Raw genomic sequence first — 27387 nt, 5'->3', positions numbered from 1 at the left:
CACTTGGGAAGCCCTGAAGGATTAGATGCTGGCCACTTCCTGGGCTTAGCCCACTGTGAGGCTCCATAGTGGGTACCTGCTCCTGCTCCTTCTGGAGAGGGCCTGTATTCTCCTCCTGGTCCCTGGAGAAGGTAGGAAAGAGCCCGGTAGCATTGCCTGCTCTGCCTGCCGTCTCAGAACAGAGGCCCCAGGTTTACAGACTGCAGAGCTCGGAGGGTATGATCTCATGCAGAAACCAGTGTCCCAAGAAGGGAAGTGACTGTCCCCGTCATGGGGCCAGTAAGCAGCCCGGCTGGGATGAGAACTCACAATGCCTTGTGACTTCCCTCCAGCGCTCCTTCCACGGCGCCTCGTGGCCCTGGGCCTCCTAGGCGCCTCCTGCCACCGGTGAATGTTGCCAAGGGCACCCGTGCTCCCCCTGCCCTGGGAGACGCAGGTCCCTTAATCCCATTCAGGGCTAGGATGGTCATGGGCACCCCTCCAGGGGTCAGGATTGTCTCCTTCCAGTGCACTTCTTGTCTGGGGAGGCTGCGTGGCGGGCTGTTTCTCTGGAGAGCAGGCTTTCTTCCCACCGCGGAGAGGCTTTGCAGAGTGAGGCAGGGAGGGCTGCCGACTGCTCCAGGAGAGCAGTGTCACAGATTCCCTAGGAAATCTCGGGAGTCCCCGCTAGGGGTAGGCACTCTATCCTCGCTCTTCCCGTGTGCGGTGGGAACCAGCAGCATCAGCGACACATGGGAGCTTGTGAGAAATACAGAGTCCCAGGCCCCACCCAGCCCTTCAATTAGAACCTACCTTTTAGCCAAGACCCCAGGAGATCGTGTGCAGGTGAAAGCTTGTGAATTACTGCACTGACAGTGATCAGTAATGAGATGATGGAGATTTTTATTTTCTTTGTCAATCCTGCCCCCCTCCCCCGATTTGTTGTTATTGTATTTCTTCACATGAATTACTTTATTAAAAAATTGTGGTGGTATACAGGTAACATAAAATTAGCCATCTTCACCATTTTTGGAATATTTATTTATTTACTTTCGGCTGTGCTGGGGCTTCGTCGCTGTGTGGGGCTTTTTCTCTAGTTGTCATGAGTGGGGTCTACGCCCTAGTTGCGATGTGAAGGCTTGTTGTTGCGGTGGCTTCTCTTGTTGCAGAGCACAGGCTTTAGGGTGCTTGGGCTTCAGGAATTGTGGTTCCCGGCTCTAGGTCACAGGCTCAGTAGTTGTGGCACGTGGGCTTAGTTGCTCCGCGGCACGTGGGGTCTTCCCGGATCAGGGATTAAACCCCTGTCTCCTGCATTGGCAGGTGGATACTTTACCACTGAGCCACCAGGGAAGCCCCTAATATTTATTTTTATTTATTTTATTTGGCTGCTTTGGGTCTTAGTTGCAGCACACGTGATCTTTAGTTGTGGCATGACTAGTTCCCTGACCGGGGATCGAACCTGGGCCCCATGGGAGCAGGGAGTCTTAGTCTGGACCACCAGGGAGGTCCCCATCTTAAGCATTTTTAAGTGTACAGTTTGGTGGCATTAAATACCTTCTGACTGTTGTGTGGCCATCACCACCACCCATCCTCAGGCCTCTCTTCATCTTGTAAAAGTGCAGATGTGTAGCTGTGAAACGCTAACCCCCATTCTGTTCCCTCACCTCCCTGACAACCACCATTATGCTGGCTTTCTTTATGATTTTGATTACTCTTCGTATCTCATGTAATTGGAATCATGCAGTGTCTTATCTCTTTGTGTCTGGTTTATTTCACTCAGCGTGATGTTCTTCAAGGCTCGTTTGTGTTGCAGCATGCTGCAGAGTTGCCTTGCCTTTCAGGGCTGAATAATGCCCGTTGCGTGTGCGTGCCACGTTTTGCGTCTCCATTCATCTGTTGATGTACACAGGAGTTGCTTCCACGTTTTAGCTACTGTGAATAATGCTGCTATAAACGTAAGTGTATAAATAGCTCTTCAAGACCGTGCTCTCAATTCTTTTGAGCTTACACCCAGAAGTTCTGGGTTGTATATGATAGTTCTAAAACATGAATTACTTTTGTGATCAGAAAAAATAGCAAAAGCACTTTGGGGGGAAAACCTTTTCAAGTTTCCATTTGGCATCGCCCAAGGGCAAGTAGAGTTGTTGGGTGCAGTACTTGGAAAAACTGAAGAAAGCACGGCTGCCTTCCCCATTCTGGTGCTGGAGGGAGAAGAGCGGAAACTCGCTCTCCTGCTGCATGAGGAGCAGGGTGTGTTGATAGAGGTGTGTGTGAGGCGCTCAGGCAGGTGGGGTTTCTAGCCATCCTGAAAGATGCTTCAAGATGGCCTCTGGTCTGGTGGGAAGGGTGCGTGAGCTGACCTCTCTCAAGACCTCTTCCAGAAAAAATTACAGTGGCAGTGTTTGGGAAGTCAATTTTATTACTGAGTGTCCATAGAGAGTCTATGGACTGGTTTAATCTCCAGGCCTGGGGTAAAGCAGGAGCCCATGCGATAGTCCTGACATAGCCCTTTAGCGGCATGGTCTCCAGTTAGGGTCATGGTTCCAACTTCTAGTATTCTAGTATTCTTCTAGCACAAAAACCTGAACCCACTATCATGGTCCACGAGGCCTTTGTGACTGGCCCTTGCATGCCTCTCTGATCTTTGCTTCCCCTTTTCTGCTTTCTGCTTAAGTCACTGGAGACTTCCTTCGGGTCCTGGGAGACGGAAGCCAGGCTGTTTATGCCTGTCTTCCCTGGCCGTTTGCTCTGCCTGGAACGCTAGTCTCCCATAACTTTCCGTGACTGCTCCTCCGTGTTATAAAGGGCTCAGCTGGGGTGTCACGTGTGCAGAGAGACTTTCCACGACTGCCCTGGCAGACGAGGCCCTCCAGCTTCGTCCTGGTCTCTTCACTTTATTTGGTTTTTCTTCCTCGTATGACTCTCTAACACCTTCTCCTCTGTTAGTTTACTTAGGAACCGTTTGTTGCTTCCTGATGCTGGGAAAGGTTGGGGGCGGGAGGAGAAGGGGACGACAGAGAATGAGATGGCTGGATGGCATCACCGACTCTATGGACATGAGTTTGAGTGAGGTCCGGGAGTTGGTGATGGACAGGGAGGCCTGGCCTGCTGTGATTCATGGGGTCGCAGAGAGTCGGACACGACTGAGCGACTGAACTGAACTGAACTGAATAGCATTTTCACCCCACGAGAAGATGGCTCTTTTATACCACTTAACCCCTGTTGTCCCCAGCACTTAGAACATTGCCTGGCACCGAGTAGTAGTTCAGCAAATATCGAGTGGGTCAGCGCATGCACTTGCTTGTCCTCTCTGAACTTCTGTTTCCCCATCCCGATTCAGGGATCCTAATACCTGGCCGGTAGGGTGGTCATGGAAATTACAGGACGCAGCGCATTCAGAGGACTCAGTTTGGTGTCTCGTGTATAGGAAGTGCTCAGCACATGGGCGTGGTTGTTAGCAACTGGGTGGCCCTGGCATGACTTGGATGAAACACTGACCGTCTCGCTCTCTCTTTAAAACAATATTTATCTATTTGTTTGGCTGTGCCAGGTGTTACTTGCAACATGCAGGCTCTTTTTGTTGTGGCACGTGAACTCTAGTTCCCTGGTTGAACCTGGGCCCCCTGTACTGGGAGCCACTGGACCACCAGGGAAGTCCCAGTACTGACTGAAACCCTAGATTTTCACACCGAAACCCTAAATTTGGGTCTCCTGTGAAACAGTTGTGTTCAGTGTCTGGTGTTTCATAGTGTGTAGCCACGTCTCTGTGGATTGGAGTCACTGGGCCCCCTGTGGAGCATCAGCTGTGGTTCTGACAGTGTTCTGCCTGGGCCTTTGAAGTGGCCTAGCATGTGTCTGCTCAGTTGTGTCTGATTCTGTGCGACCCTGTGGACTGTAGCCCACCAGGCTCCTCTGTCCATGGGATTCTCCCTGGACAAGAATACTGGAGTAGGTTGCCGTTTCCTACTCCAGGGGATCTTCCCGACCCAGGGATCGAACCCGCCTCTCCTGCATCTCCTGGATTGGCAGGCGGATTCTTTACCACTGAGCCACCTGGGAAGATGCAAGTGGCCTTGCCCCACACTCTCTTAAATGGGTTTTTTGTGTATGACATGTGTATCAGTTGGGAATGCTTTTGACTGTAAGTAACCACCCAATGTATAGGGCTTGACCAAATGGAATGGTTTGTTCTGTGAAAGCTCTGAGATTTCTAGTTTGGTTCAGCAGCAAAGTGACATCAGGGCTGGTGTCTTTGTGATTCTCTTGGGTTTCCCTGCAGACGCTGCTCTGGCTTCCCCCGATGTGTTTAGGATGCAGGCATGAGGGATGGAGGCAGGAACGAAGCCATTAGTATCTGTCCTTTTATAAGGATGGCACAGTTTCCCCAGGCCCCTCCCAGCTCTCTTCTGCTTACATCTCATCAGCTGGAACTTCTTAAGATCAGCCTTAAAAGAGAAGCTGAGTAATTAGGTTTTTCATGGGAAAATGATGTTACAGATGATGGTGAGGTCAGCCAACCAGCAGTGCCTGCCGTACTAGGAAACCTATGTTTTAAGGTAGACTATAGCTTCTCAACTGGGGGCAGTTTTGTTCCCCAGAGGATGTCTGGCAGAATCCAGAGACTTTTGTTGCCACAACTAGGGGTGTGTGTGTGTGTGTGGTTGCCACAACTAGGGTGTGTGTGTGTGTGTGTGTGTGTTGTTGCCATAGCTAGGGAGTGTGTGTGCGTGCGTGCATGCGCACTAATGGTATCTCGTGGGTAGAGGCCAGGGATGCCACAACTGGGGGGTGTGTGTGTGTGTGTGTGTGTGGCTGCCACAGCTTGTGTGTGTGTGTGTGCGTGCGTGCATGCACACTAATGGTATCTCATGGGTAGAGGCCAGGGATGCTGCCAGACATCTTAACAGTTCACAGGGCAACTGCAGAGAGTTAGCTGATCCAAGTGTTAGTGACACCAGGGTTGAGAAACCCTTAAGTTGGATCATTCCAGAAACATCATCCAAATTTGGGGAACACTAGTTTAGTTGCTTTCCTGTGATGTAGTGACAGGAAAGTGGTCAGACCTCATTGTACTCGTGCAGATTATTGATACCTGGTCTTGTTATTGATTTTATTAAAGAGAAAGTTGATGCTGGCTGAGAACAGCCAAATGCTACATGTCAGAGAGTCTTAGTAGAAGGCATATGTCAAACAGAACTAATTAAGCCCCCTTGCCTTCTAGGAACACAGAACAATGACATGAAAAGACAGTTTCTGCTGGAGCGACTGCTGGATGCAGTGAAACAGGTAAGAAGAAAGCTCATGTTGGACTTTGAGTTCAAGTCTTAGTATCAGATGATGAACGTAGAAGTCATTTCTGCCCTTCTGTCTACACAGACCTACTTCTACCTCGAATCTGGGAGGCTCTGTGAGGCTAATCATTTCCCCCAGCAAGTGATAGTGATCAGAGGTGGGGATGGAGGGGCTCCTGTGTCCTGACATCCTAAAGCCCCCAGCGGACCCACGCCTATCCTTCAGTGGTGTCCCTTTGAGAAGGGCGTTAATGTGTGTTTCAAAGTCTTATTTCCAAGCAGTTATTTTTGTTTGTTTTTGTTGCGCTGCATGGCTTGTAGTAAAATGCAGGAACTAAAATCCCCAGATTGAACCCAGGCCCTCGGCAGTGAGAGCAGGGTCCTGACCACTGGACTGCTGAGGAATAATCCCCTGGAGAAGGGAAAGGCTACCCGCTCCAGTATTCTGGCCTGGAGAATTCCATGGACTGCAGTCCATGGGGTCGCAAAGAATCAGACACGACTGAGTGACTTTCACTTTCTAAGGGTGCTGCCGTGCTGGTTGGGAGTCAGGGCCCCTGTGAGCACAGGGACGGAAACAAGGCTGTGCTCAGGGTCGTATGGAGTCTCCAGATGGGCTCTGCTTGGTTTGGTTGGTGCTGAATTGGTGCCTGGCTTTTGGCTGGGTGTGGAAGCGGGTGTTGACACAAGGTTGGCATCAGCTTGTCTGTCTTACAACTACCCGACAGGCCTCGTTTCTTGCACGTTCGTCGTGTATCTGGTGCTCTGCTGAGTGCTTTCCATCGAATCCTTCCAGCCACCCTGTGAGATAGTTCTTGCAATTATTGCCATTTTACAGATGAAGGAATGAAGAACTGAAGCTCAGGTCCAATAACTTGCTGACAGTGTCTAAGTTAATAAGCAGCAGAGCTGGGATCCAGCCCTAGGAATTCACGTTTCAGAAGGGGCGACTGGCGGTTACCGGTGTGTCCTCACAATATAGGGTGATAAATATGTCCTCTAATGGATGTGCCTGTTAAGGGTTGATGTGAGCTTAGAGAATTTAGCATGTGCCCAAGCCTCGAGGCATCCAGGCTTGGTGGAAAGGACACAGACTCAGGTGTAACTGGGTTGGAAGGCCAGCTTTGTCTCCTGACAGCTGTGTGTGCTGGGGCAACTTACCCAGCCTCTCTGAGCATCCTTCTCTTTAATTGGGTCGCCCATCTCTATAGGGCTATGGAGGGAATTGCTTATGTTAAAGGGGTAAAGGGCCATGGCCAGCGCCTGGTCCCAGTAAATGTAGAGCCGACGTTATTAGTTTTTTTTTTGTCTTTGCTCCAGAAATGGAACGCAAAATAAGATGAAAAGTTAAGTCCAACCACTTCAAATGTAGCAGTTAAACAGAAATAACTTGGATTTTCCACCCAGAACTATTATTACTGTTTGGGAGGGTGAAAGTGTTGAACATATGCCTTTTAAAAACCAACTTTAGTTATTACAGTGCTTGGCAAATAGTACTTTTTCAACCCGTAAGATTTAATAGTTTAGTTTTCTTTAATATCTTGAGTGTTGAGATTGAAACCCTATTCAATTTAGGATTAATTGGACTGGGTAACCTGCTAGTTTTTACTTCATGTTTTGTTTATTATGTGTATCTTTTCGTATGCCTGTGGAACACACTATGATTTCTTAGCTTCATTAAGAAATTAAAATTTCTTCAAGTTGGAAAGAAAAAAAATAAAAACCAACTTTATTGAAGTGTGATTTGCATACAATAAAAATACCAGTTTTAAGTGTGCAGTTCTGTGAGTTTTGACCGAAGTATCATTTACATTTCTATACACACACATACACACACACACCCCTACACACATATGTGATAATAAATTTAGGAATCTGGTAAACCTACTACCCACAGTGGAGGTTCTGTACCTTTGAAAGAGAGTAGTGGAGAGTGGTAATGGTTGCACAATACTGTGAATTGAGTTGCGTAACTAAGAATGGTTGAAATGGTAAATTTTATGTTATCTACATTTTAGCACTGTTAAAGGAAAAAAAAAAGAAAGTTTGCTTTTGTTTCCACCCTCCCTGGGTGAATTGTCATTCGGCACAACCGGAGGGCTTGTTTGAAGCTTGATTTATGCTGTCATAACTTCACAGCAGCCATAACAACTCTGGGCCCTGTCAGAAGGGACCCGTCATCTTCACAGATTTGTGGCAGTTTTAATTATTGCCTGTTAAGAGCTCTGTGTTATTGACAGTCAGCTGCTGACAGAAGCAGCTTCCTAGAGAATCTGCGGATGGCTTCTGTTTTCCTCCTAGCGTTGTCTTTGCGCAAGGCTCCCTTCTGTACAAGCGGGAGGTAAAAGGGCTTCTTCCTTCAAATGGCGGCTGGAAGGCTGGGGTGTCTGCTGTCCCACTTCTTGGGCTGACCCCCACAGCTTGGGGATGCCCTGATTTGGCCACCAGAGTTTCTGGCCCTGGGTCCCCCCAGACCCCAAAGTCCCCTGGGGGTGGTTTTGTGTGTCCATCCCAATGGCTTATCTCAGCGACTTTTTTTTTCCTGCAGTGCCAGATCCGCTTTGGAGGGAGAAAGGAGATTGCCTCAGATTCCGACAGCAGGTAAATAATGTAGCCTCTGAAACCCATTACCCTCAACACCAAAAAGGTAGCCAGAGATTCACCAACTTTTATATTCTGCCACTGCAGCCAAGTGGGGCGGTGATTACGTTACCAAGTTTGAGTTTAGACAGCAGACCAATAATTGAGAGGTGAGTTGTTGGGGCAAAGAATAACGGCTTGACTCAGAAAACCAGCTAACCAGAAGATGCTGGGCTTGTGTCTCTAAAGAACCGTCTTGCCTGAGTTAGCATTCAGGCTCCTTTTATAATAAAAGGGGAGGGGATAAAGTCAAACACTTCCTGGTTCCCATTGGCCTCCAAAGGGATGTGTTAATGTCTTCTTCCTGTAGTCATTCACTGGTGGTCCTGGTCAGGAGGTTTTCTATGAGCTAAACCAAAGTATTTTAGCTTAATGCTCATTACCTGGGAAGCAGGGTTCCCAGAAATGGGCCATTATGTGTAATTTAAACTTCTAGGTAACATCCCTTTAGTGATTAACTTGTAATAGAATGCAAAAATTCTTTTCTATTACAATTACATTTGGGGGGAGTGTAGCTCTATATGGTGACTGCTTGTCTAAAGTACTCCCAGCTCCCTTTCATCCTCTTTCTAGGAATCTTCTCTGAGAGAATTACTTGAAATGCCTTTCCACGTGAAGTTATTTTCACAGTAATTTATAATGATGAAAACTCAGAAATCTGAATGCTCAGTTGGGAAATGGTGAATAGTGAAGCATTGTGCATCAGTAGTTTGAAATGTTCTATTAGCCCATTACATTGATGTCCATACAGAATTTGTTATAAGCAGAAAAATGCAAATGTAGGAATTTAAAAGTAATATATTTAATAAAAATTAAAAGAGCAGCATTCAGAGTTAATATGGATGCAGAGTGATCCTTCATGTGTTAAATGACTCTGGCAAAAAACATGCCAAAATGTAAATAGAGATCATGCTGAGGTTAAGACTATTGGGAATCTGTATCCTTTCTGATATTTTGTCACATTTTATACTGTGATCATGTGTCCCTTTTATAATGAAAAAAGTCCTAAAAATGGCCATTGACCTTCATGACCCAGGAAAGGCTGATATGACTCCTTAAGCTTGTATAAGAGATACAGGCATTTGCTGGAAATGCCCAGTGAAGTTCAAGGCTGATTTGTGCTCTGCAGCTAGGGAAGAGCAGGAGGAACATTCCCGAAAAGGAAGAGATGGGAGGGAACTCCCTGCTCAGCATTCATCTCCATCTGGAGACGTGTGTGTCCCCTCTGACCCTGACCCACCCAGCCCAGCCAGTTCCTCCTCTGTCCCTCCGGCCCTTGCTCTTCTGTTGGAGCTTTACCAGCCATGAGCAGAGCGTGTGGTGCTGCATTCTCATAGAGTCATGGGGACTGTTTGAAACCAGTGCAGATGGGAAATTCTACCCCTCACCCCTACAGTCTGCCTCTTCTTTGCTCAATTTTCCTCCACAGCACCAACTAACAACTGTATATTGTGCTTTTTAAATTTTTTATTTCATTTCTCCCAGTTTCCCCATACCACAGTGTCCACCCTGCAGGCAGAGAGGTTTGGCTGTCTTGTTCAAGGTGCGTCCTCAGTGCTTGGAAGCATCTAGAAGGTGCTCAGGGAGATCCGTTGTCTGGTTGATTGTGTGCCTGGCTTCCTACCACACGTGGTCAAGGGTGTAAAGATCTGTGAGCTCGGAGGCCGGAGGGGCAGCTTCTCCATTTTTTTCTGAGTATTTTGCACAGACATTTGTGCCTGTCACTCTTGAGGTTCTCTCCGTGTTTGTGGCTTTAGATCATTAAACTGGTGGATTGCTTTAGTTCTTCCTGAGGGCCTACTATGGGGTCTGGTCTCCGCCAGTGCAGGGGTCCTCCTTTTGGGACCAGGGTCACCTGCATGAGAACGGGAGTCCTTGATCTCCTGAACCAGGAGGTAGATGAGTGTGTATGTGTGTGTGCGTGCGTGCCTGTGTGTGTGTGTTTATGGGTGTGTGGGTGTAGGTAGTCAGGAGTTCTTTATCACTCTTTTTTCGTAATTATACTTTTTATTTCCTTAGAGAAGCCATCTCTGAATGTTAGATGAACATGTTCTTATATAGTAGAGCTTACCATTAAAACTTTTAATCTGTAAACTGTTGTATTTTATAGTAGAATTTACAAAGTTAATTCCTTCTATGGTATTCATAACTGGTTTCCGGCTTCCAGCAAGACCCTGCTTCATCATGATAAGGATAGTTACTGTCTCTGACTGTTCCTGCTCCTTGTTTGTGTTGACTCTTGGTCTCAGGGTAGCCTCAGGAGGAGCAGAGGTATAATTCTTTCTTCACAGATGAGAAAACAGAGGCCCAGAGAGGGAAGCTAATACAGCCTCAGTGTACCGTCTCAGGAATGTTAGGGTTGCAGGTTGGACCCTAGTTTCTTGGGCTCCAGAATCTGTTCTTTCTGTGTTACATCACTTTTAGTGATTGCGTTAGTTGTGAGCTAGGTTAGAATTTTTTTTCCCCCCTAAATAGGGTTCCTTCTCAATATTCGAGTCTGAGTCTCATCTTGCCATGTGTCTGGCTAAAGGTGGCACCGCCTTTGTGTAGGAAAGGCCACATCATTGTCCTTATTTGGTGAGAAAGTCTAACCTGGAGGGAAAGTCAGTGACGGTTTTAAAGCCACTGTCGTGAGGTCTGAAAAGGTGATTCGCCTCTCTCCACACCCCTTCAGACAGCCTGGCACCAGGATGGATCTCAAATCCATTGGCTTCTCTCCAGCTCACCAGCTGTTGCCCATCATGGTCACCCCATGGCTCACAGGGTGGCCACAGTGGACGTTCCCCCGTCTCCTTTTGTGCCCTGCCTCCTCTGCATCCAGCGGGCTCTGCAGAAGCAGATTCCCGTCCATCACCCCTCGACGGAAAACCTTCCGCTGCCTGCTGTTTGCTCTTGGGAGAACGACCCACGTGCTGAATGACCTGGAGGGCCCCCTGGCTCTCCCCTGGCTCTGTGCCCTGCCACCCTGGCCTGGCCTTTTCTGGTTTTTGTTTTTTGTTCTTAAAGCCTTTCAGTCATTTTTCAGGGAAGGCTTCCAGGTCCCTGATATGAATCCTCCACACTCTTCTCCAGCCCTGGCCGCCAGGGCTGTTTTCCTCGCTCTGTACCAGGGGCTGGCAGACTCTTGCTGTTAAGGTTTGGATTTGTCCTCAGGCTGTACTGTGCTGACCCGGCTCTGTACCGTTCGAGGCTATAAACCTCTGTGGGATGAATGCACTACATCTGTCTGCTCAACTAGATGACCAGATGGAGAGAAGCCTGGTTTGCTCACGCTGCTTCCACAGTACCTGACACATACCAGTGCTTGTGTGTGTGTGTGTGTGTGCTGAGTCGCTTCAGTCGTGTCCAACTCTTTGCAACCCTAGGGACTGTAGTCTGCCAGGCTTCTCTGTCCATGGAATTCTCCAGGCAAGAATCCTGGAGTTTCCATGCCCTCCTCCAGGGGATCTTCCCGACCCAGTGTTCAAACCTGCGTCTCCTGCATTGGCAGGTGGGTTCTTTCTCTCTGAGCCACCAGGGAAGCCCAACAGTGAGTTACTGAGCGCCTCCTTGGTGTAACGTTCTGTGCTTGACACTGGGGCTTCCAGAATATTTCTGACATGTTTCTGCCCCTCAGATGACGTCGTGTCCACCAGGGAATATAGTCCAGTGAGGCGGCGATGACAGAATGTGACACTGAGGGTGGCATCTTAGGGGCTGCTGGATGCCCTGCACAGCCGGGCTTCGAATGTTCAATTCCCCTTTCCAGCTGCATCTCTCACCTCTTTTAGATTCAAGAGTTAGATCTGCTGTGATACTGTGATTTATAATAAGAAAATGCATTATTGCCCCATCGTTTCTGGTACTCTTAAAACCCCTGAAATTTCCAAAGCAATGAGAGCCAGAAAGGTATCTTTTGTAATGTTAGTGTAATGACTTTGGAAAGCACTCCAGGTTGGGGGCTGGCTGCCAGGATGACCAACCACATGATTAAGGGGTTGGAACTTTCAGTTCCATCTCACGACCACCAGGGAGGGGAGAGGGGCTGGAGATGGAGTTCAGTTGCCAGTGGCCAATGATTTAACCGATTAAATCTGTATAATGAAGCCTCCATAAAAATCCCGGGGTTTAGAGAGCTTCTGGGTCAGTGAACACTTACAGGTGCAAGGAGAGTGGTCCCCTGGGGGAGTGAGTGGTCCACTGGAAGCCCTGTGCTCTCTTCCCATGCCTTTCTTCTATCTGGCTGTTCCTGAGTTACATCCTTTTATAATAAACCAGTAATCTATTAAATAAAAGGTTTCTCTCAGTTCTGGGAGCTGCTCTAGCAAATTAATTGAAACCAAGGAGGAAGTCATGGGGACCCCTGAGATACATAACTGGTCAATCAGAAGTGCAGGTGACTGTCTGGACCTGTGATTGGTGTCTCATGTGGTGGTTGGGGCAGAAGGTGCTACCCTGTCAAGGGCCCACAGTGCTGGCTTTCCACTTGCAACAGTGATGGAGTTTTTCCCTTTAAAGCAGGTTTATACACATGGAAAAAGTGAGTTGGACTCCAGACAAGTAAATAATAGAAACATCCTCGGGGCCTTCCCTGGCAGCCCAATGGTTAACACTTCACCTTCCACTGCAGAGGGGGAGTGTTTGATTCCTGGTCAGCTAGCTAAGATCCCACATGTCTCACGGTCAAAAAACCAAAACATGAAACAGAAACAATGTTGTAACAAATTCACTAAAGACTTTAAAAATGGTCCAGATCCAAAAAAAGAAAAAAAAAAGAAGAAGGGAAAGAAAAAGAAAAACCCTCACAAATGACAAAAGTGGCCGAGGTCTCCGTGGATAACTGAAGTTGAGGAAAGAGAGAGCTGACCAGAGCTACACGATGTTCGATATTCTTTGGCTAAAACCGCAATTGCAAAGCATGTCTGTGTCTATGTCTGTGTGAGAGATTTGTTCGGTTTTGCGAGATGACACGGCAAGATGCAGCAGCCCTCACATGAAGTATAAAACAGCGTTGAAAGGAAGGCAAGTGACAGTCGGGCCTTGTTTTTTTCCCCGTCAGATTTTGTCCTTGGGAAACCTCTCGGAAGGAAGAGGTGGTGGTCATGAGACTCCATCTTGCACTCATTTCTCCCCTTTTGGCCTTGTTCTCCTGCTCTGTTTTCTCCTGAGGACAAGGACACATTCTTGTGCTTCATTAAACTGATTGCTCCTTCCATCAGTCACACTGGCCTGGGGGGAGGCAGTAGCATATCTTTTGAATAGTTTGCCTTCTAGAAAGAATGGCCTAAGAACTAGCCAGTGCTGAAGCCCCTTTGAAGACTACATATATGGTGCTCCACAGGTGCATCTTCTTCTCATGTGGGATTACGGAACATGCTAATGTTTCCCGTGGAATTAGAGCAACCCAAACCAGGGGGCAGCAGAGTGAGTGTGGGATATGGAGCTCAGAGCTTGAATCCTGGTGTTGCCAGTTCCTGGTTGTGTTGGACCATGGACGAGTTTCTGACTTCCTTGTGCCTCAGTGTTCTCATCTGTAAATGGGGAGAGTAGTGATAATATTCACTCCATAGAGCTGTGAGTTAGTTCATGTGCAGCCCTTAGGTTAGTGCCTGGCGGCTAGTAAGTTTGTAGCAATTGTAAGCTGTTGGGCTTCCCTGGTGGCTCAGATGGTAAAGAATCTGCCTGCAATGTAGGAGACCCAGGGTTGATCCCTGGGTCAGGAAGATCCCCTGGAGAAGGGAATGGCTACCCACTCCAGTATTCTTGCCTGGGAAATTCCATGGTCAGAGGAACGTGGTGAGCTTCAGTCCATGGGGTCAGAAAGAGTTGGACACAACTGAGTGACTAACACTTTTACTTTCAGTTTTCACTGCCATTATAATTTTCTGTGAAGTGTCTTGACACTAGGTAAACATTCTCTGCACATGGGTCTCTCTCATTGTGCGTGGCAGTTGAGTTGGCTTTGGGTGTTTGCCACATAGATTTTTGTGGCTCGTTCATGTGACTGTGTCAGAAGGAATCAGTGGAAAGCATTCTCTTTCCAAAACATGCCAGGGAAGAGTTCTTATTTTGGTGATTTTTCTTCGTTGTCATTTAGTCAGTCATGTCCAACTCTTTTGCCACCTCATGGACTGTAGCCCACCAGGCTCCTCTGTCCAGGGAATTTCCCAGGCAAGAATACTGGAGTGGGTTGCCATTTCCTTCTTCAGGGGATCTTCCCAACTCAGGAATTGAATCTGCATCTTGTGCATTGGCAGGCAGATTCTTCACTGAGCCACCGGAGATTTTTCTTTACCTTTTAAGGAATTCAAAACTGTGTTGAACTTTTTAGGAAGGTAAAGAACGAAACCAGCTGCCCTTTGCTGTTCCTTGATGTTATTTCTGAGACACCATTGAAAACTGTCCTGTGTGTTCCTCCGGACACTTATGAAACTGAATGGCTTGTTCAGACATTCCTTTTCCTCTTTTAAATGTCTCTGGATGTGTGTCATTTTTTTTTTTTTTAATGTTAAGTTCGTTACAGATTTACCAGTCTCTTAGTGGTTTGAGGTGTTGAGCAGATATTCTAATTCTTCTCATCCTGGCAAAACCCCCTGGGGTTCATTAATTGGATTTCTTATCTCTGCTGCCTGAGCACTTGCTTTCCACCTTGAGGATAGTTCCATATTGCATTGGCTTTCATTTTACTCTGTGGATCAAATGAATTGATTTCTTTTTGGGGAAAGATTATTTTTAGCAAATGGGGGGAGCCCTAGGGCATTTAGCAAATCTGAGCACTTTTCCATCTGAATTTTAATAAATATTTGTGATTTTATACTGATAGTTGTTGAGAGCAGTGCTTGGCCCATAGGGAGTCACGTGCCAACATGGTTATCACTGTCGTCGCCACCATCCTGGGTGGAGAGAGGCCTTGAGCATGAAGGTGAGCTTTGGAGTCGGGCATACTTGTCTGCATGCTCACCGGTCCACAGATCACCAGTTGCACATGTGTGCCAAGTCAGGTGGCACCAGTGGTAAAGAACCTGCCTGACAGCACAGGAGATGTAGGAGACCTGGGTTCCATCCCTGGGTCAGGAAGATTCCCTGCAAGAGGGCAGAGCAACCCGCTCCAGTATTCTTGCCTGGAGAATCCCATGGACAGAGGAACCTGGCAGGCTACAGTCCATAAGGTTGCAAAGAGACATGATTGAAGCCTCTTAGCATGCACCCACGCGGCATCTCTAGACCTTTCTTGCACCATCTGTAAAATTAGATGATGAGGATTTTCCCGGTGGCTCCGTGGTAAAGAATCTGCCTGCCAATGCAGGAGACTCAAGTTCAATCCCTAGTCCAAGAAGATCCCACATGCTGTGGAACAGCTAAGCAAGTGCCCCATACTATTGAGCCTGTGCCCTAGAGACCACGCTCCACAATAAGAGAAGCCACCACAGTGAGAGTTCATAGACCATAACTAGAGACTGGCTCCTGTTCATGGCAACCAGAGAAAAGCCCTCGCAGCAATGAAGGCCCAGCACATCCAAAAATAAATAAATAGATAAAGTAGATAAACAGATAATTAAAAAAAATTAGATGGTGATTGTGTTACCAACTTCCTGGGATTGAAGTGAGGATTAGATATAATAGTGTTTGCTTGACACACCCAGTGAGAATTTAGTAAGTGGAATACATTTTCTTCCTGTGACTAGACATACCAGTATTTTGGCTAATTTGGAAACTAAAGGCTAGAATGATTCTCGTTAATTCCTTCATTCAGCAGATACTTATTTATAGTCACTGAGTTGGCATTGCACTGCAAGCTGGATGAGATGGTTGCTATTCTGAAGGAACTCAGAGTTGAGCCTGGGTAGTGGCCGTGTAAATTGCAGACAGTCATGGTGGCCCGTAGTAATAATTAAGTAGTATAGACTTGAGAGGCGAGTACAGGGTCTTCAGTTGTCAGATGGGCAGGATGGGACTTCCGGGTAGCAGGAGTGGCAAATGCAGGGGTGTGAGAGAAAGTCTTGGGATTGTGGATGGCGTGTTGTTTGTGCCAGAAGTTTGGCTGGAATGTCAGTAGATTCTTGACTAGCTGTCATAGGGAAGCATTTGAACTTTCTCCAATAGAGTATTATTTTTGTAAACTATGGCGATTTGTGTAAGGTTTTCACAATTTTTGCCACTCCACTGTACCGTTTGTGCCAGAGATCGGCCTGAGGTGGAATTTTAAGGCCTCCCTTGTCTACTCAGGCCTTGTCAGTGAAATCAAAGATTGATGGCTGCTGAAATATTTTTCTTGACATAGTAAAATGAGTAACCTGAAAATGTTCATTTTACGGTCCCCCTAAAATCATGTCATATAACCCGAGCAGAATGTGGCAAGAAGGAAAATGATGTCAGGTTTGCATTTCAAGAGGGTGGCGTCTGATCAGCAGGCCAGGGGGGTGGGCCAGGGAGGTGGGGTCGGGGTTGCAGTGAGAGGGGGCTGCTCTGCGCAGTGGACGAGGAAGCTGAGTAGGGGTGGTGGTGCTGGGAGAAGGGACAGAAAGCTTAGGGTGAGCCTGGATGAGACTGACTGACCGGGGGATGAGACCTAAATGTTCTGGCTCTAAGGTATGGCCAGAAATCAGAACAAATATATATTGTTTTAGATTTTGTTTATTTTTTAAAAAACATGATTTTTTTGGCTCTGGTAATAGGCTGCAAATTTTATTCTGAGTCGCCTTTGCTTTCCCAAATATATCGCTGTACTGCAGGATGGCCTGCATCTTACCTTTTTTTTTTTGTTTCTTATTGGAGTATAGTTGATTTACAATGTTCTGTTAGTTTCAGATGTACAGCAAACTGATTCAGTGTTGTGAATATATGTTGTGTTTGTTGTTTTGTCTCCACATCCTCTGTCCAGAGGATTTCCCAGGCAAGGGTACTGAGTGGGTTGCCATTTCCTTCTCCAGGGAATCTTCCTGACCCCAGGATTGAACCTGCATCTCCTGCACTGGCAGGCGATTCTTTCCCACTGAGCCACCAGGGAAGTCCATCCGTCTGTCTGTCTGTCTACTCTTTTTTAGGTCCTTTTGCCATATAGGTCATTGCAGAATATTGAGTAGAGTTCCCTGTGCTGTACAATAGGTCCTTATTATTATTATATGTAGAGTAGTGTATATGCTGGAGAAGGAAATGGCAACCCACTCCAGTGTTCTTGCCTGGAGAATCCCGGGGACGGGGGACCCTGGTGGGCTTCTGTCTATGGGGTCACACAGAGTCGGACACGACTGAAGTGACGCAGCAGCAGCAGCAGCAGCAGCAGTGTATATGCACCAGTAGTGTATATCTATCTCTTCCCCACACCCCCCACCTCCTCCCGCCCAGTAACTGTAAGTTTGTTTTCTGTATCTGTGACTCTGTTGTTTGTTGAAAGGAAGCTTTTGGTGTGGAGTTTTCTTTCGTCCTGGTTATGGACTCTGACCAAACTGGGAGATCCATTGGCCACTGGACCTGATGCCACGTCTCTGCTTCCTCATTTCCCGTTTAGTCGGTCCTTCTGCATCGAGGGGCTCTTGGCTTTCTTATCCTCTTTCCCTTTTGATTTACCAGCTCCCTAGACTGATTCCTTCTCAGCTTTCACCTCCCACATCCCTGACTTTGAAGCTCCTCATCTACGGAAACAATCCCAAGTGCAAGCAGGTGTTTGCATCTGGACCAAAGCTTGGGGGTCTGTCTACCCCAGAGAAGACAGTTGCTGTGGTTTTATATGTGTGTATTTTAATTAATAAATTGATATTTATTTATTTGTTTGGCTATGCTGAGTCCCACCAGGGAGGTTCCTATAGTTGTTTTGTGTTTCTTTGTGTTTTTTTTTTGGCCAAATTGCAGCTTGTGGGATCCTAGTTCCCCAATCAAGGATTGAACCCATGCCCCCTGCATTGGAAGTGCAGAGTCTTAACCACTGGACCACCTGGGAAATCCAGTTACTGTATTTATTTTAGTAACTTTTAAAAACGGTCAGAAATGATTTAACTCATTCAAAAATCGGTTATCTTTCCAATTTCCGGCTCCTCTGGTAGAACATTCATCTGATTTCTTTTTACATGCCATCTGCCATCCACAGGCCTAATAGTGTCTTGAAAACTGTTGGCTTGTGAGTTTTCACTGTTACCAAGCTTGCATTTTTTTCCGGTTCTTTGTCACCTGCTTTTTTTTCCCTCCCTCTTTTTCTCTACTACATCTCTTCTCCCTCCCTCTGGGTAACTTATGTTAATATTCACGAATCATTTATTCTATGTATTTCTCCACATTCTTACAAATAAAATACACACATGTATACACACACACGTACACAGGTTTTACTGCCATTGTCTTCCAAAAATTCAATTATATATAATGTTCTGCATCTGTATTTTCTCTCTTGGCACTATCCTGTCAAATCCTTTCCAAGTTAGAGTTCTAAAAATTCTTCTTAAAAAGCTGCACTATATTGTATTTTGTGAAATATACTAACGGTTGCCTACAAAGTAATACTGACTTTGTGTCCAATTTTTACTACTGTGGACAGTGAAACAGTAGGCATCCTTGAGCATCTTTTCTCATGTAGTGAGGATTTTTATTTGTTTGGCAGAGATTTCCGGGAGCTGAGTTGCTGGACCAAAGAATGCGTTTATTTTTAACAGTTGTGGTCAGGTATCTTTCTAAAAAACTTCTACTGGTAGTGCATGAAACTACCCTTTTCTTCCTTTCTAATAATAGTTTTGAGTGTTGTTTTGAAGTTTTGTCAGTCTGATGGGTGAAAAGAGGTGGCTCACTTGTCATTGTAATTTGCATCTGTTGATTTCCAGTGAATTTCAGTTTTTAATTTTTTTAATGTTTGTTGGCTATTTGACTTTGCTCTTTTGTGCAGAGTTGCTTCATATTCCTTGCCCTGCTTCCTGTTGGATTATTTGTCCCCTTATCAGTTTGTGAGAGCTTTTGTGTATTACTGAGGTTAATTAACCTTTCACCTGTTTTTTGCATTGCAAATGTTTTTCAGATCTGTCCATTATCTTTGCAAGCACAGGTAATAGTATCTATTATAATACTACATTGAAACATTTTTAAAAAAATTTATTTTTGGCTGTTCTGGGCCTTCATTATTGCATGTGGGCTTTCTGTAGTTGCGGCGAGCAGGCTTCTTGTTGCAGCGGCTTCTCTCGTTGCGGAGCACAGGCTCTGGGTGCACGGGCTTTAGTAGTTGTGGTGCACAGGCTTAGTTGCCCCAAGGCATGTGGAATCTTCACACAGCAGGGATGGAAATTGTGTCCCTTGCATTGGCAAGCAGATTCTCAACCACTGGACGACCAGGGAAGTCCTTAAAATTTTTTACACAATTAAATGTCTCTTTATTGGTCCATATACTAACCTACCAGTTTCTGGGTTTTCAGTGTTTTATGATCTTCCTCAACTTTAGAGTGTGCGTGTGGTCTTTTACATTTTCCTGTAAGATTTTTATTATTTACAGTTAAGCCTTTGATCCTCCTGGGGTTTATCTTTGTATAGTTCCTGGAATAAAATTAAAACCAGTTTTAGTTTCTTCTAGATGGATGCCACCTTTCTCAGAGATCTTTTTGACTCTATATCTGGTCTGCTGTTTACTTGCATTCCATTTACCAAGCACAGAGAGAGGACACTCTGGGCCAAAGCAGGGAGGACTGATTGAGAGCACTGCGCTGATTTGATTCACTGACCCATGGACCTCTGGCTCAGCAAGGAGTGGGAGAAACCCTCGCATGTTGGCGCTGCCATGCTGTGAGTGAGGAGCCCAGCCTCACCTTCCAGCCCTCATTACCCTTCTCTAGAGGTGCTGGCCTGAGTTTCTAAGGATGCTGCCATCCTCTTATGAGTGTGGATGATGCAAATAACTGAAGCCCACTCCTCTTCCTCTTTCTCTTCCTCCTCCTTCAGATAGGAATCCTACCATTTCTATTACTCTGTAACTCGATTTAAAAAAGAAACGAAAACCTGGGCATGTATTATGGACCTCGTTCCAGGTCACGGGGTAACATCATGGTGCAGCCTGCCATCAGTGGCTTCCGCATAATAAAGAAAAGCCAGTGCCAGTTTTCACTGGGTAGTTCCATTGACTGCGAGGCACACCTGGGTTTCCGAGAGCTTAAAATGTGGGGAGAAAGGTGCTGCTTAGGTTGTTTAGATTTGGCACCTCTTTCTTTTAAAATTTCTACCTAGTATTTGGTAGTGTGGCGGTCCTGTAACTTATCAGTGTTTTCCCGTTAATGGGCGTTCAGGTTGTGTCTGGTTTTATTTCTGCTTTTACTGTTACAACGATGCCACAAGAGAGATGTTTGTGTACATGTCTGTCTTTGCCTTCTCGTGCTTTTATATTTGCTTATTTCAGCTTTTAATTGTGAGATAATTATGGAGGCACAGGCAATTGTAAGACATAGAAAGATCCCATTTATCTTTTAGTCAGTTTTCTCCAGTGGTCTTACCTTATAAAATTCTTGGATGGTAGGTATTTCAAATTTTGCTAATTTCACTTGTGTGTGTGTATTTAGCTCTGTGCAATTTTATCACTCTGTAGGTTCAGGTGTCCCCAGCACAGTCAAGATACAGAATAATTTAATCACCACAGGGTTCCTCCTGTTATTTTTCTTTTTTTTAAACCATACCCACCTCCCTCCTGTCCCCTCCCTCCCCATCCCTAACTCCTGGCCACTACCACTCTTTTCTCCAGTTCTATAATTTTGTCATTCTAAGAATGTTATGTAAATAGAGTCATGCAGTGAGTAACCTTTTGGGACTGGCTTTTTTTTTTTTTTTCCAATCAGGGTAATTTCCTTGAGATTCATTCAGACTATTGCATGTATCAATAGTGTGTGCTTCTTTTTATTGCCAAGTAGTATTCTGTGGTCTGGATGTACCACAGTCTGTTTATTCCCTGAAGGATGTCTGGGTTGTTTTCAGTTTTTCGCAACTGCAAATAATGCTGTTGGAAACATTTATGTACAGGTTATTGCTGTGAACCTAAACTTTGATTTCTCTGAGATAAGTACTCCAGAATGCAATTTCTGGGTTGTATGACATTTGCATGTTTAGTTTTATAAGAAACTGCCAACTGTTTTCCATATTGACTATACCATTTACATTCCCTCCAGCAACGTGTGAGTGATCTAGTTCCTCTGCATTCTTGTCATCTTTTAATATTCTCGTGATTTTCTATTTTAGCCATCCTGTAGTTGTGTAGGCATATCTCACTGTAGTGTTAACGTGCATTTCTGTAATGGCGAATGATGTTGAACGTATTTTCATGTTCTTGGACACATGTATCCTCTTTGGTGAAATGTCTGTTCATGGTTTTTGCTCATTTATAATTAGTAGTGCTTTTATTTTTATAGGATAAATTCCTAGAAGTAGGACTGCTGAGTCAAAGGGTCTGTGCTTAGTTGCCATCCGACTCTTGGTGACCACATACATTATAGCCCGCCAGGTTCCTCTGTCCATGGGATTTCCCAGGCAAGGATACTGGAGTGGGTTGCTATTTCCTTCTCCAAAGGATCTTCTTGACCCAGGAATCAAAGCTGCATCTTCTGTGTCTCCTGCATTGCAGGCGGATTCTTTACCCACTGAGCCATCCGGGACAAAGGGTATCGGCTTTAAAAAAAATTATATTGCCTGATCTCTTTGTAGAGAGATGTAGCAATTCACATTCATATTCCTATCAACAGGACCCACTTATTTGTACTTTTGCTAGATCTGTGACTGGTTTTAAATCGATAGTCCCCAGTTGGTTTCTTAGTATTGCAGCACTTTTGTGGTCACTAGTGAGATTGAATATTTTTCTGTTTGTTGGGCAACTGTATTTCCTCTTTTCATGGTTTATTTGTTCACCTTCTTTAATAGTTTTGTTATTTTTGGAGTTGCTTGTCTTGTCCATCTGTAGAAACTCTTCAGGTACTATGGCCTTTAATTTTTTTTCCAGTTATGTGCATTGTAAATATTTTCTCTAGTCTGTCATTTATTGCTTTACCATATTTATCATATCTTTTGCTATGTTAAAATTTAAAACTTTTTTGTGGTTAATTCTATAAACCTTTAAAATTCTGCTTTGAGAGTATCGTGTCCTGCAGTTCTCCTATATTTTTCTCTATAATTTTTTACAGTTTTATTTTTCTTGTTGATGTTGTTCAGTTGCTAATTGTGTCCCACTCTTTGCGACCCCGTGGACCGCAGCACGCCAGGCTTCCCTGTCCTTCACTGTCTCTCGGATTTTGCTCAAATTCATGTCCATTGAGTCGGTGATGCTACCTAACCATCTCATCCTCTGCCGCCCTCTTCTTCTTTTGCCTTCAATCGTCCCCAGCAGCAGAGTCTTTTCCAACGAGTCAGCTCTTTGCATCAGGTGGCCAAAGTGTGATTTTTCTACACTTATATATTTTCTTGATCTTTATGCATGTGGAATTTAGTTCTGTGGTTGTTTGAGACAAAAGTTTATTCTTAATTTTCTTTCAGCCCTATAGCTGCTTGTAACAGTGCCACTGTTAAATAGCTCATTCTTGCCCATCTGAATTGAAGTACTTCCATTATTATATATAAAATGTTTCCATATCTATTTGGGGTAGGGAGTTTCTCTATACTGCTCTATTAATTTGTTTATCACTGGACCAAGTTCTTCCTGTGATTGGTATTGGAATTGTAGTAAATGTATATGTTAATTTGGGAAGAATTGTCATTTTTATTTAAATAAATATTCCCATTTAGGAAAGCAATGTTTCATTTATTTTGATCTTTATGCCTTTTAAGAATATTATGGTTTTATTCATATAGGACATGTATCTTTCTTATTAAAAATATGATTTATTTTACTTTTGTTACTATTGTGAATGTTGTTCTCATCCATCATTTTGTTGACTTAAAAAAAATCAACTTTTAATGTTACTGTTTCTTTTATTGCAACATTTAAAATTTGCTGGTTGAAAACATTTTTATATCTTTTTGTAGGTCTCAATGCAGTGAATTTTTAAAAGTAAATTTATAGAGTTGTGCAATTCACCCCAATTCAGTTTCAGAACATTTTCATCACCCCAAAGAGTTTCTTTATGCCAGTTTACAGTTAATCCCTGATTCCAGCCTTAGGCGAGCACTAATGTAATTATTGCATCAGTTTTTTTTTCTCAGTATAACTTTGATGCCATATTTTTTCATTCTTTGTAGCTCAGGGTAGCAGTGTTTCTGGTTCTTGAGACATGAATACTTTTTAAATGCAAAAAAAGAAGCTAAGTGAGAAAAAACATAGAGGTAAGAAAGACATCACCAGTAATTATTTTACCAAGTTGCTGTTAATTTTTTACATCATTCCCTTCAAAATTTTTTGGTTTTTTTTAGCAAGTTGAAAACATACTTAATATACAGTTGCATACTCTGCTTATGTTTCATTTCCTATTATAAACCTGTTGACTTATCATTATAAACTCTTGATAAATATTTTAAAGTCTAAATGGCATTCAATTATATGTTGTCTTATCATTTAATCAATTCCCCAAGTGTCAAATCTTTATGTATTTTTACTTTCCACAGTTATAAAGGATGTTTTGAATATTTTCATTCTTAAATCTTTATCTGACTTGTAGATTACAGTTGAGGATTGATTGGTGCTAGTAAAATTCAGCCAGAAAGGATGTGCACTTTTCTGAAAATTTGTAACACACAAATGTAGGGCATGGCCCATTTCAAATTGCTGTCATGTGATGGCCTTGCAAGGCTAGCTGATTGCACTGCCTTAAATCTGAGATGTGGCTAATGCTGTTAATGGCCAGTTTTTATGGGTACAATCAACTCTGTTCTGGGTGACTTTGGAGCTTTCCACATGACAGTCCAGTCCATTTTCACTATTGTACTTGCTTTTCACCAAAACATTCCAATAAAGCTGTAACATAGTGGAAGGATCAGTTTTGATGTGGTTCTTAAAATGCAGCTTTTATTACTGATCCTGTCTGTCTCACATTCACCATAAATGTCTCATAGTTGCCATAAAAAAGTACAGGATTCTTATTAAAGATTAATGTGACAGGTTAAGCAGTCTTGAAATACAGGACGCAGCTCAGGAAAACCAGTGCCTGCAGAATTTTAGCAGTAAAGCAGTTAAGCTCGTGCAAAGTCCAGCTGTGCTGGTGGTGGTGGGAGACAGTTTTAGCAGGAGAAGTTTATTTCAGTTTTAGCAGGAGAAGGTTATTTCATTTTCCACTGTTAACTCCTTCACTCCTTCATCAGGGTTTTACTGAGCACCCTGAGGGCAGGTTTTATTATTATTTTTAAGCAGCTTAATTGAAGTCTAATTTACTTACCATAAAAATCTACTCCTTGTACATGTACAATGCAGTGAATTTTTAAAAGTAAATTTAAAGAGTTGTGCAATCATCACCCCAATTCAGTTTCAGAACATTAGGCGAGCACTGATGTAATGGGTTGGCCAAAAAGTTCTTTTGGGTTTTTCCATAGAGTGTTAGGGAAAGGCTACCCACTCCAGTATTCTGGCCTGGAGAATTCCATGGACTGCAGTCCATGGGGTTGCAAAGAGTTGGACACGACTGAGTCACTTTCACATAAGATATTTTGGCCAACCCAATACTTGTAGTTTCTATATATTTACCTTTTCTTGACATTTCATGGCATCATACAATGCATGGCTTTTGGGTCTGATTCCTTTCCTTCAGCATAATATTTTCAAGGCTCGTCGTCCTTGTAGCATGTGTCAGCACTTTATTCCTTTTTATTGCTGCATCGTATTCCATTGTAGCAGTATAGGGGCTTCCCAGGTGGCCCTGGTGGCAAAGAACCCGCCTGGCACTGCAGGAGCCTTAAGAGACACAGGTTTAATCCCTGGGTTGGGAAGATCCCCTGGAGGAGGACATGGCAACCCACTCTAGTATTCTTGCCTGGAGAATCCCATGGACGGAGGAGCCTCGTGGGCTGCAGTCCATAGGGTCGCACAGAGTCGGACACGACTGAAGTAGTTTAGCACACCCACACGCATGTATCAATATACCACATTTTATTTATCCACTCATCTGGTAAACAGCTGTATACATAAAAACTTGAAGTGATTTTCTTGGCTGGTGCTTTTTAAAAAAAATGAAAACATCCACTGTAAAGTGCCCCGCTTAATTAAAAACATGGCCAATTCATTAACTCAGATAGATGTGAGAAAAATGCTGTTGAGGCAGCCAGTCCTTCTCCCCCACCCTCAACATGGGTCTCAGAGAGCACTCAGTGGAGAGCATCCTGGAAAATAGAGACTGAGCTGAGAAAACAGTGAGCTCCATGAAAGCAGGTGCCCCATTCTGCAGGAAGTATCATCTTGCCCTGAGTCAGATGAGAAGAAATGGAATACCTTCAGGTGACATGATTATAAGTCAGTATCCATAGCATGCCCACTGCTAGATGAAGGGTGTAGATTCCTGTGGGTGGACAAGTGTGTTCTCTTTGGTTCCCTAGTTGTAACTGACCTGGATTCCACCTTATACAAGATCTCCAGAGATGCCCCTCTTACCTAAGTAGACATCAAGTCCATGTTCTGAGTTCTTCGAGGGGAGGGACAATTCTGGTCACATACATCGCAGAAGCCAGGCATCCTGCTGGGTGCTGGAGCAACTAAGATGATTGAGGCGTGATCCTGGCTGTCAGGGAACTTGAGTTAGCCAGAGGAGACAGTGGTGGAGAGTAGATTGTTCACAGAGAGATTGGCCAAGTGCTGCAGCCTGAGGAAGCACTCAGGAAGGCTTCCTGGAGGAGGGGCTCCTTGAGCTAAGTCTTGAATGACCTGTAGATATAAGCTCAGGTCAAATGGGGAGGGTGAGAAATAGAATGGCCTTCAGTAAGGCAGACATTATGTAATAAACTAATTATAGGACTAATGCCCACCTTGGTTTTCTGCTGTGTTGGGTTGACTGTGGCCCAGGTGCATCTGGAAGGTAATACTGCTGATGTGACCCAAACCTCAGGGGCTGGGTTCATGCTGTTCCCCAGCATTCCATTCCCTTTAGAGGCCAGATGTTATTATAGAGTTGGCGGGGCAGTTATCCACTTGTGCATTGGAGCCAAACAACCTGACTAGGATTGTTGAGTTAATCATTGTATTTGCAGATGATTCATTTAAAGATAGAGGCTGTGGTTTAATGTAGAGACCTGTAAACACAGACCAAGATTCCCCCTCCCCCCCCACCCCACTGCCCCGAGACAGGGCCCTTGGCCAGGCTCCATTTTATCTTGCCTCTGGTTTGGTTTCTGTGGGATTTAGTTTTGGCGGGTGTCCTAGCTTTACGGGGAGCCCCCAGAAGTGTGCCCTTGTGGATATACAGAGAGGCTAGCATGTGCACATCTGATATTTGAGTGACATCTACCCAGTGAGAAGGGTTGTTTCAATGTGGGGGAGTCTTCCGGGGCCAAGGTTCATCACCCTTTTACACACCTGCTGAAAAAGCACACACGGGGCACACGCTGTGTGCCAGGCACTGAGTGAGCCAGGTGCAGGGGAGCCAGGAGGACCGGTAGGAGCTGGAAGCCGCATAGTGTAGGTGAGGACACGTGTCAGGTTTGGGAGGCAAGAAGGGACTCCTTCCTTTGGAGGGCGAACTTTGATCGTTGGCAGTAGTAGCCTGGGAGGCTGGGGTGGATTAGTGATGTCTGCCACAGGCACAGGCTAGAGAGCCAGTGTCCATGTGCTGTGTATTTGCTGATACTGTGTTAGGGTTTCCTGGTATAGACAGAACACTTGAGTAAAGGTGGCATATGGAAGAGAGTAGACTTTTGTCTGAGAAGAAAGCCTGTTTGTCGTGGTACAGAGTATAGTGGGAACCACCTTGGATAGTGTGGGAGTGGGTCGGTCTGGAGTACGGATATTGCTGTTAATTACGTACTTATCATGTGCTCTTAAGTGTCTCTAAGCCTCAGTTTCCTGACATGGAAAATGCAGGTAATAATACCTGCCCCAATCATATCATCATGGGAGGAGCTAGGGAAATCACGGATGTGAAAATGTTTACCACCCATAGCGTGGTAAACACTTGGAGTATAATTACTACAGGTGTGGGGTGGGTGGAGCAGGAAATGCCTTAAGTTGGGCAGGGATGCGCCAGGTGGTGATGGCCTCAGGGTCTTTGCACTGCACCCCTCTGCCCAGCCTGCTGCCTCTTGTCAAGTCTAGGTCATGACTCTAAGGTTACCTCCGTTCAGGCCACACCATCTAAGCCTGTTCTTGCCTTGGCTCTGTCTACCACCTCATCTTGTTTTATTTTCTTCAAAGTTCTCGTCAACTGATAGGATCTGGCTGGCTTATAGGTGAATCTCTCCCTGTTAGCACCTTATCTGTCTCACTCCCACCTTTGTATCCTGAGCCTGGAACAGTGCCTGGCACCTGGGACAAGTTCTGGATTTCTTAATGTTTGTTGTCTGAGTGAACGGAACAGTTTCTGAGGTCCACAGATCCAGTCAGGGCTGGGGGACCAGGAGCCCTGGGAGGACTGTTACGAATCGAGTG

At 45.0% G+C, this 27387-nt stretch overlaps 1 protein-coding gene across 2 annotated transcripts in view; it reads left to right on the top strand.

Annotated features, from left to right (window-relative positions):
• The window catches only part of SNX29 (sorting nexin 29), a 611246-nt gene that overhangs the window by 20655 nt on the left and 563204 nt on the right, over window positions 1-27387 (top strand). The window contains exons 1-3 of one of the 2 annotated variants that reach the window (XM_088833007.1): window positions 1866-1934; window positions 5201-5265; window positions 7819-7871. In XM_088833007.1, the coding sequence (XP_088689133.1) occupies window positions 5218-5265; window positions 7819-7871 (101 nt within the window). In that variant the 5' untranslated portion in view covers window positions 1866-1934; window positions 5201-5217. Of the gene's footprint in view, window positions 1-1865; window positions 1935-5200; window positions 5266-7818; window positions 7872-27387 lie in introns of those variants that run through there. The other variant, XM_055409515.2, reaches the window with a different exon arrangement.

This window comes from Moschus berezovskii, chromosome 27, assembly GCF_049115385.1.
Source record: "Moschus berezovskii isolate FMDL1 chromosome 27, NW_MosBer_1.0, whole genome shotgun sequence".
NCBI lineage: Eukaryota > Metazoa > Chordata > Mammalia > Artiodactyla > Moschidae > Moschus > Moschus berezovskii.
This window is presented reverse-complemented; position numbering and strand designations above follow the sequence as displayed.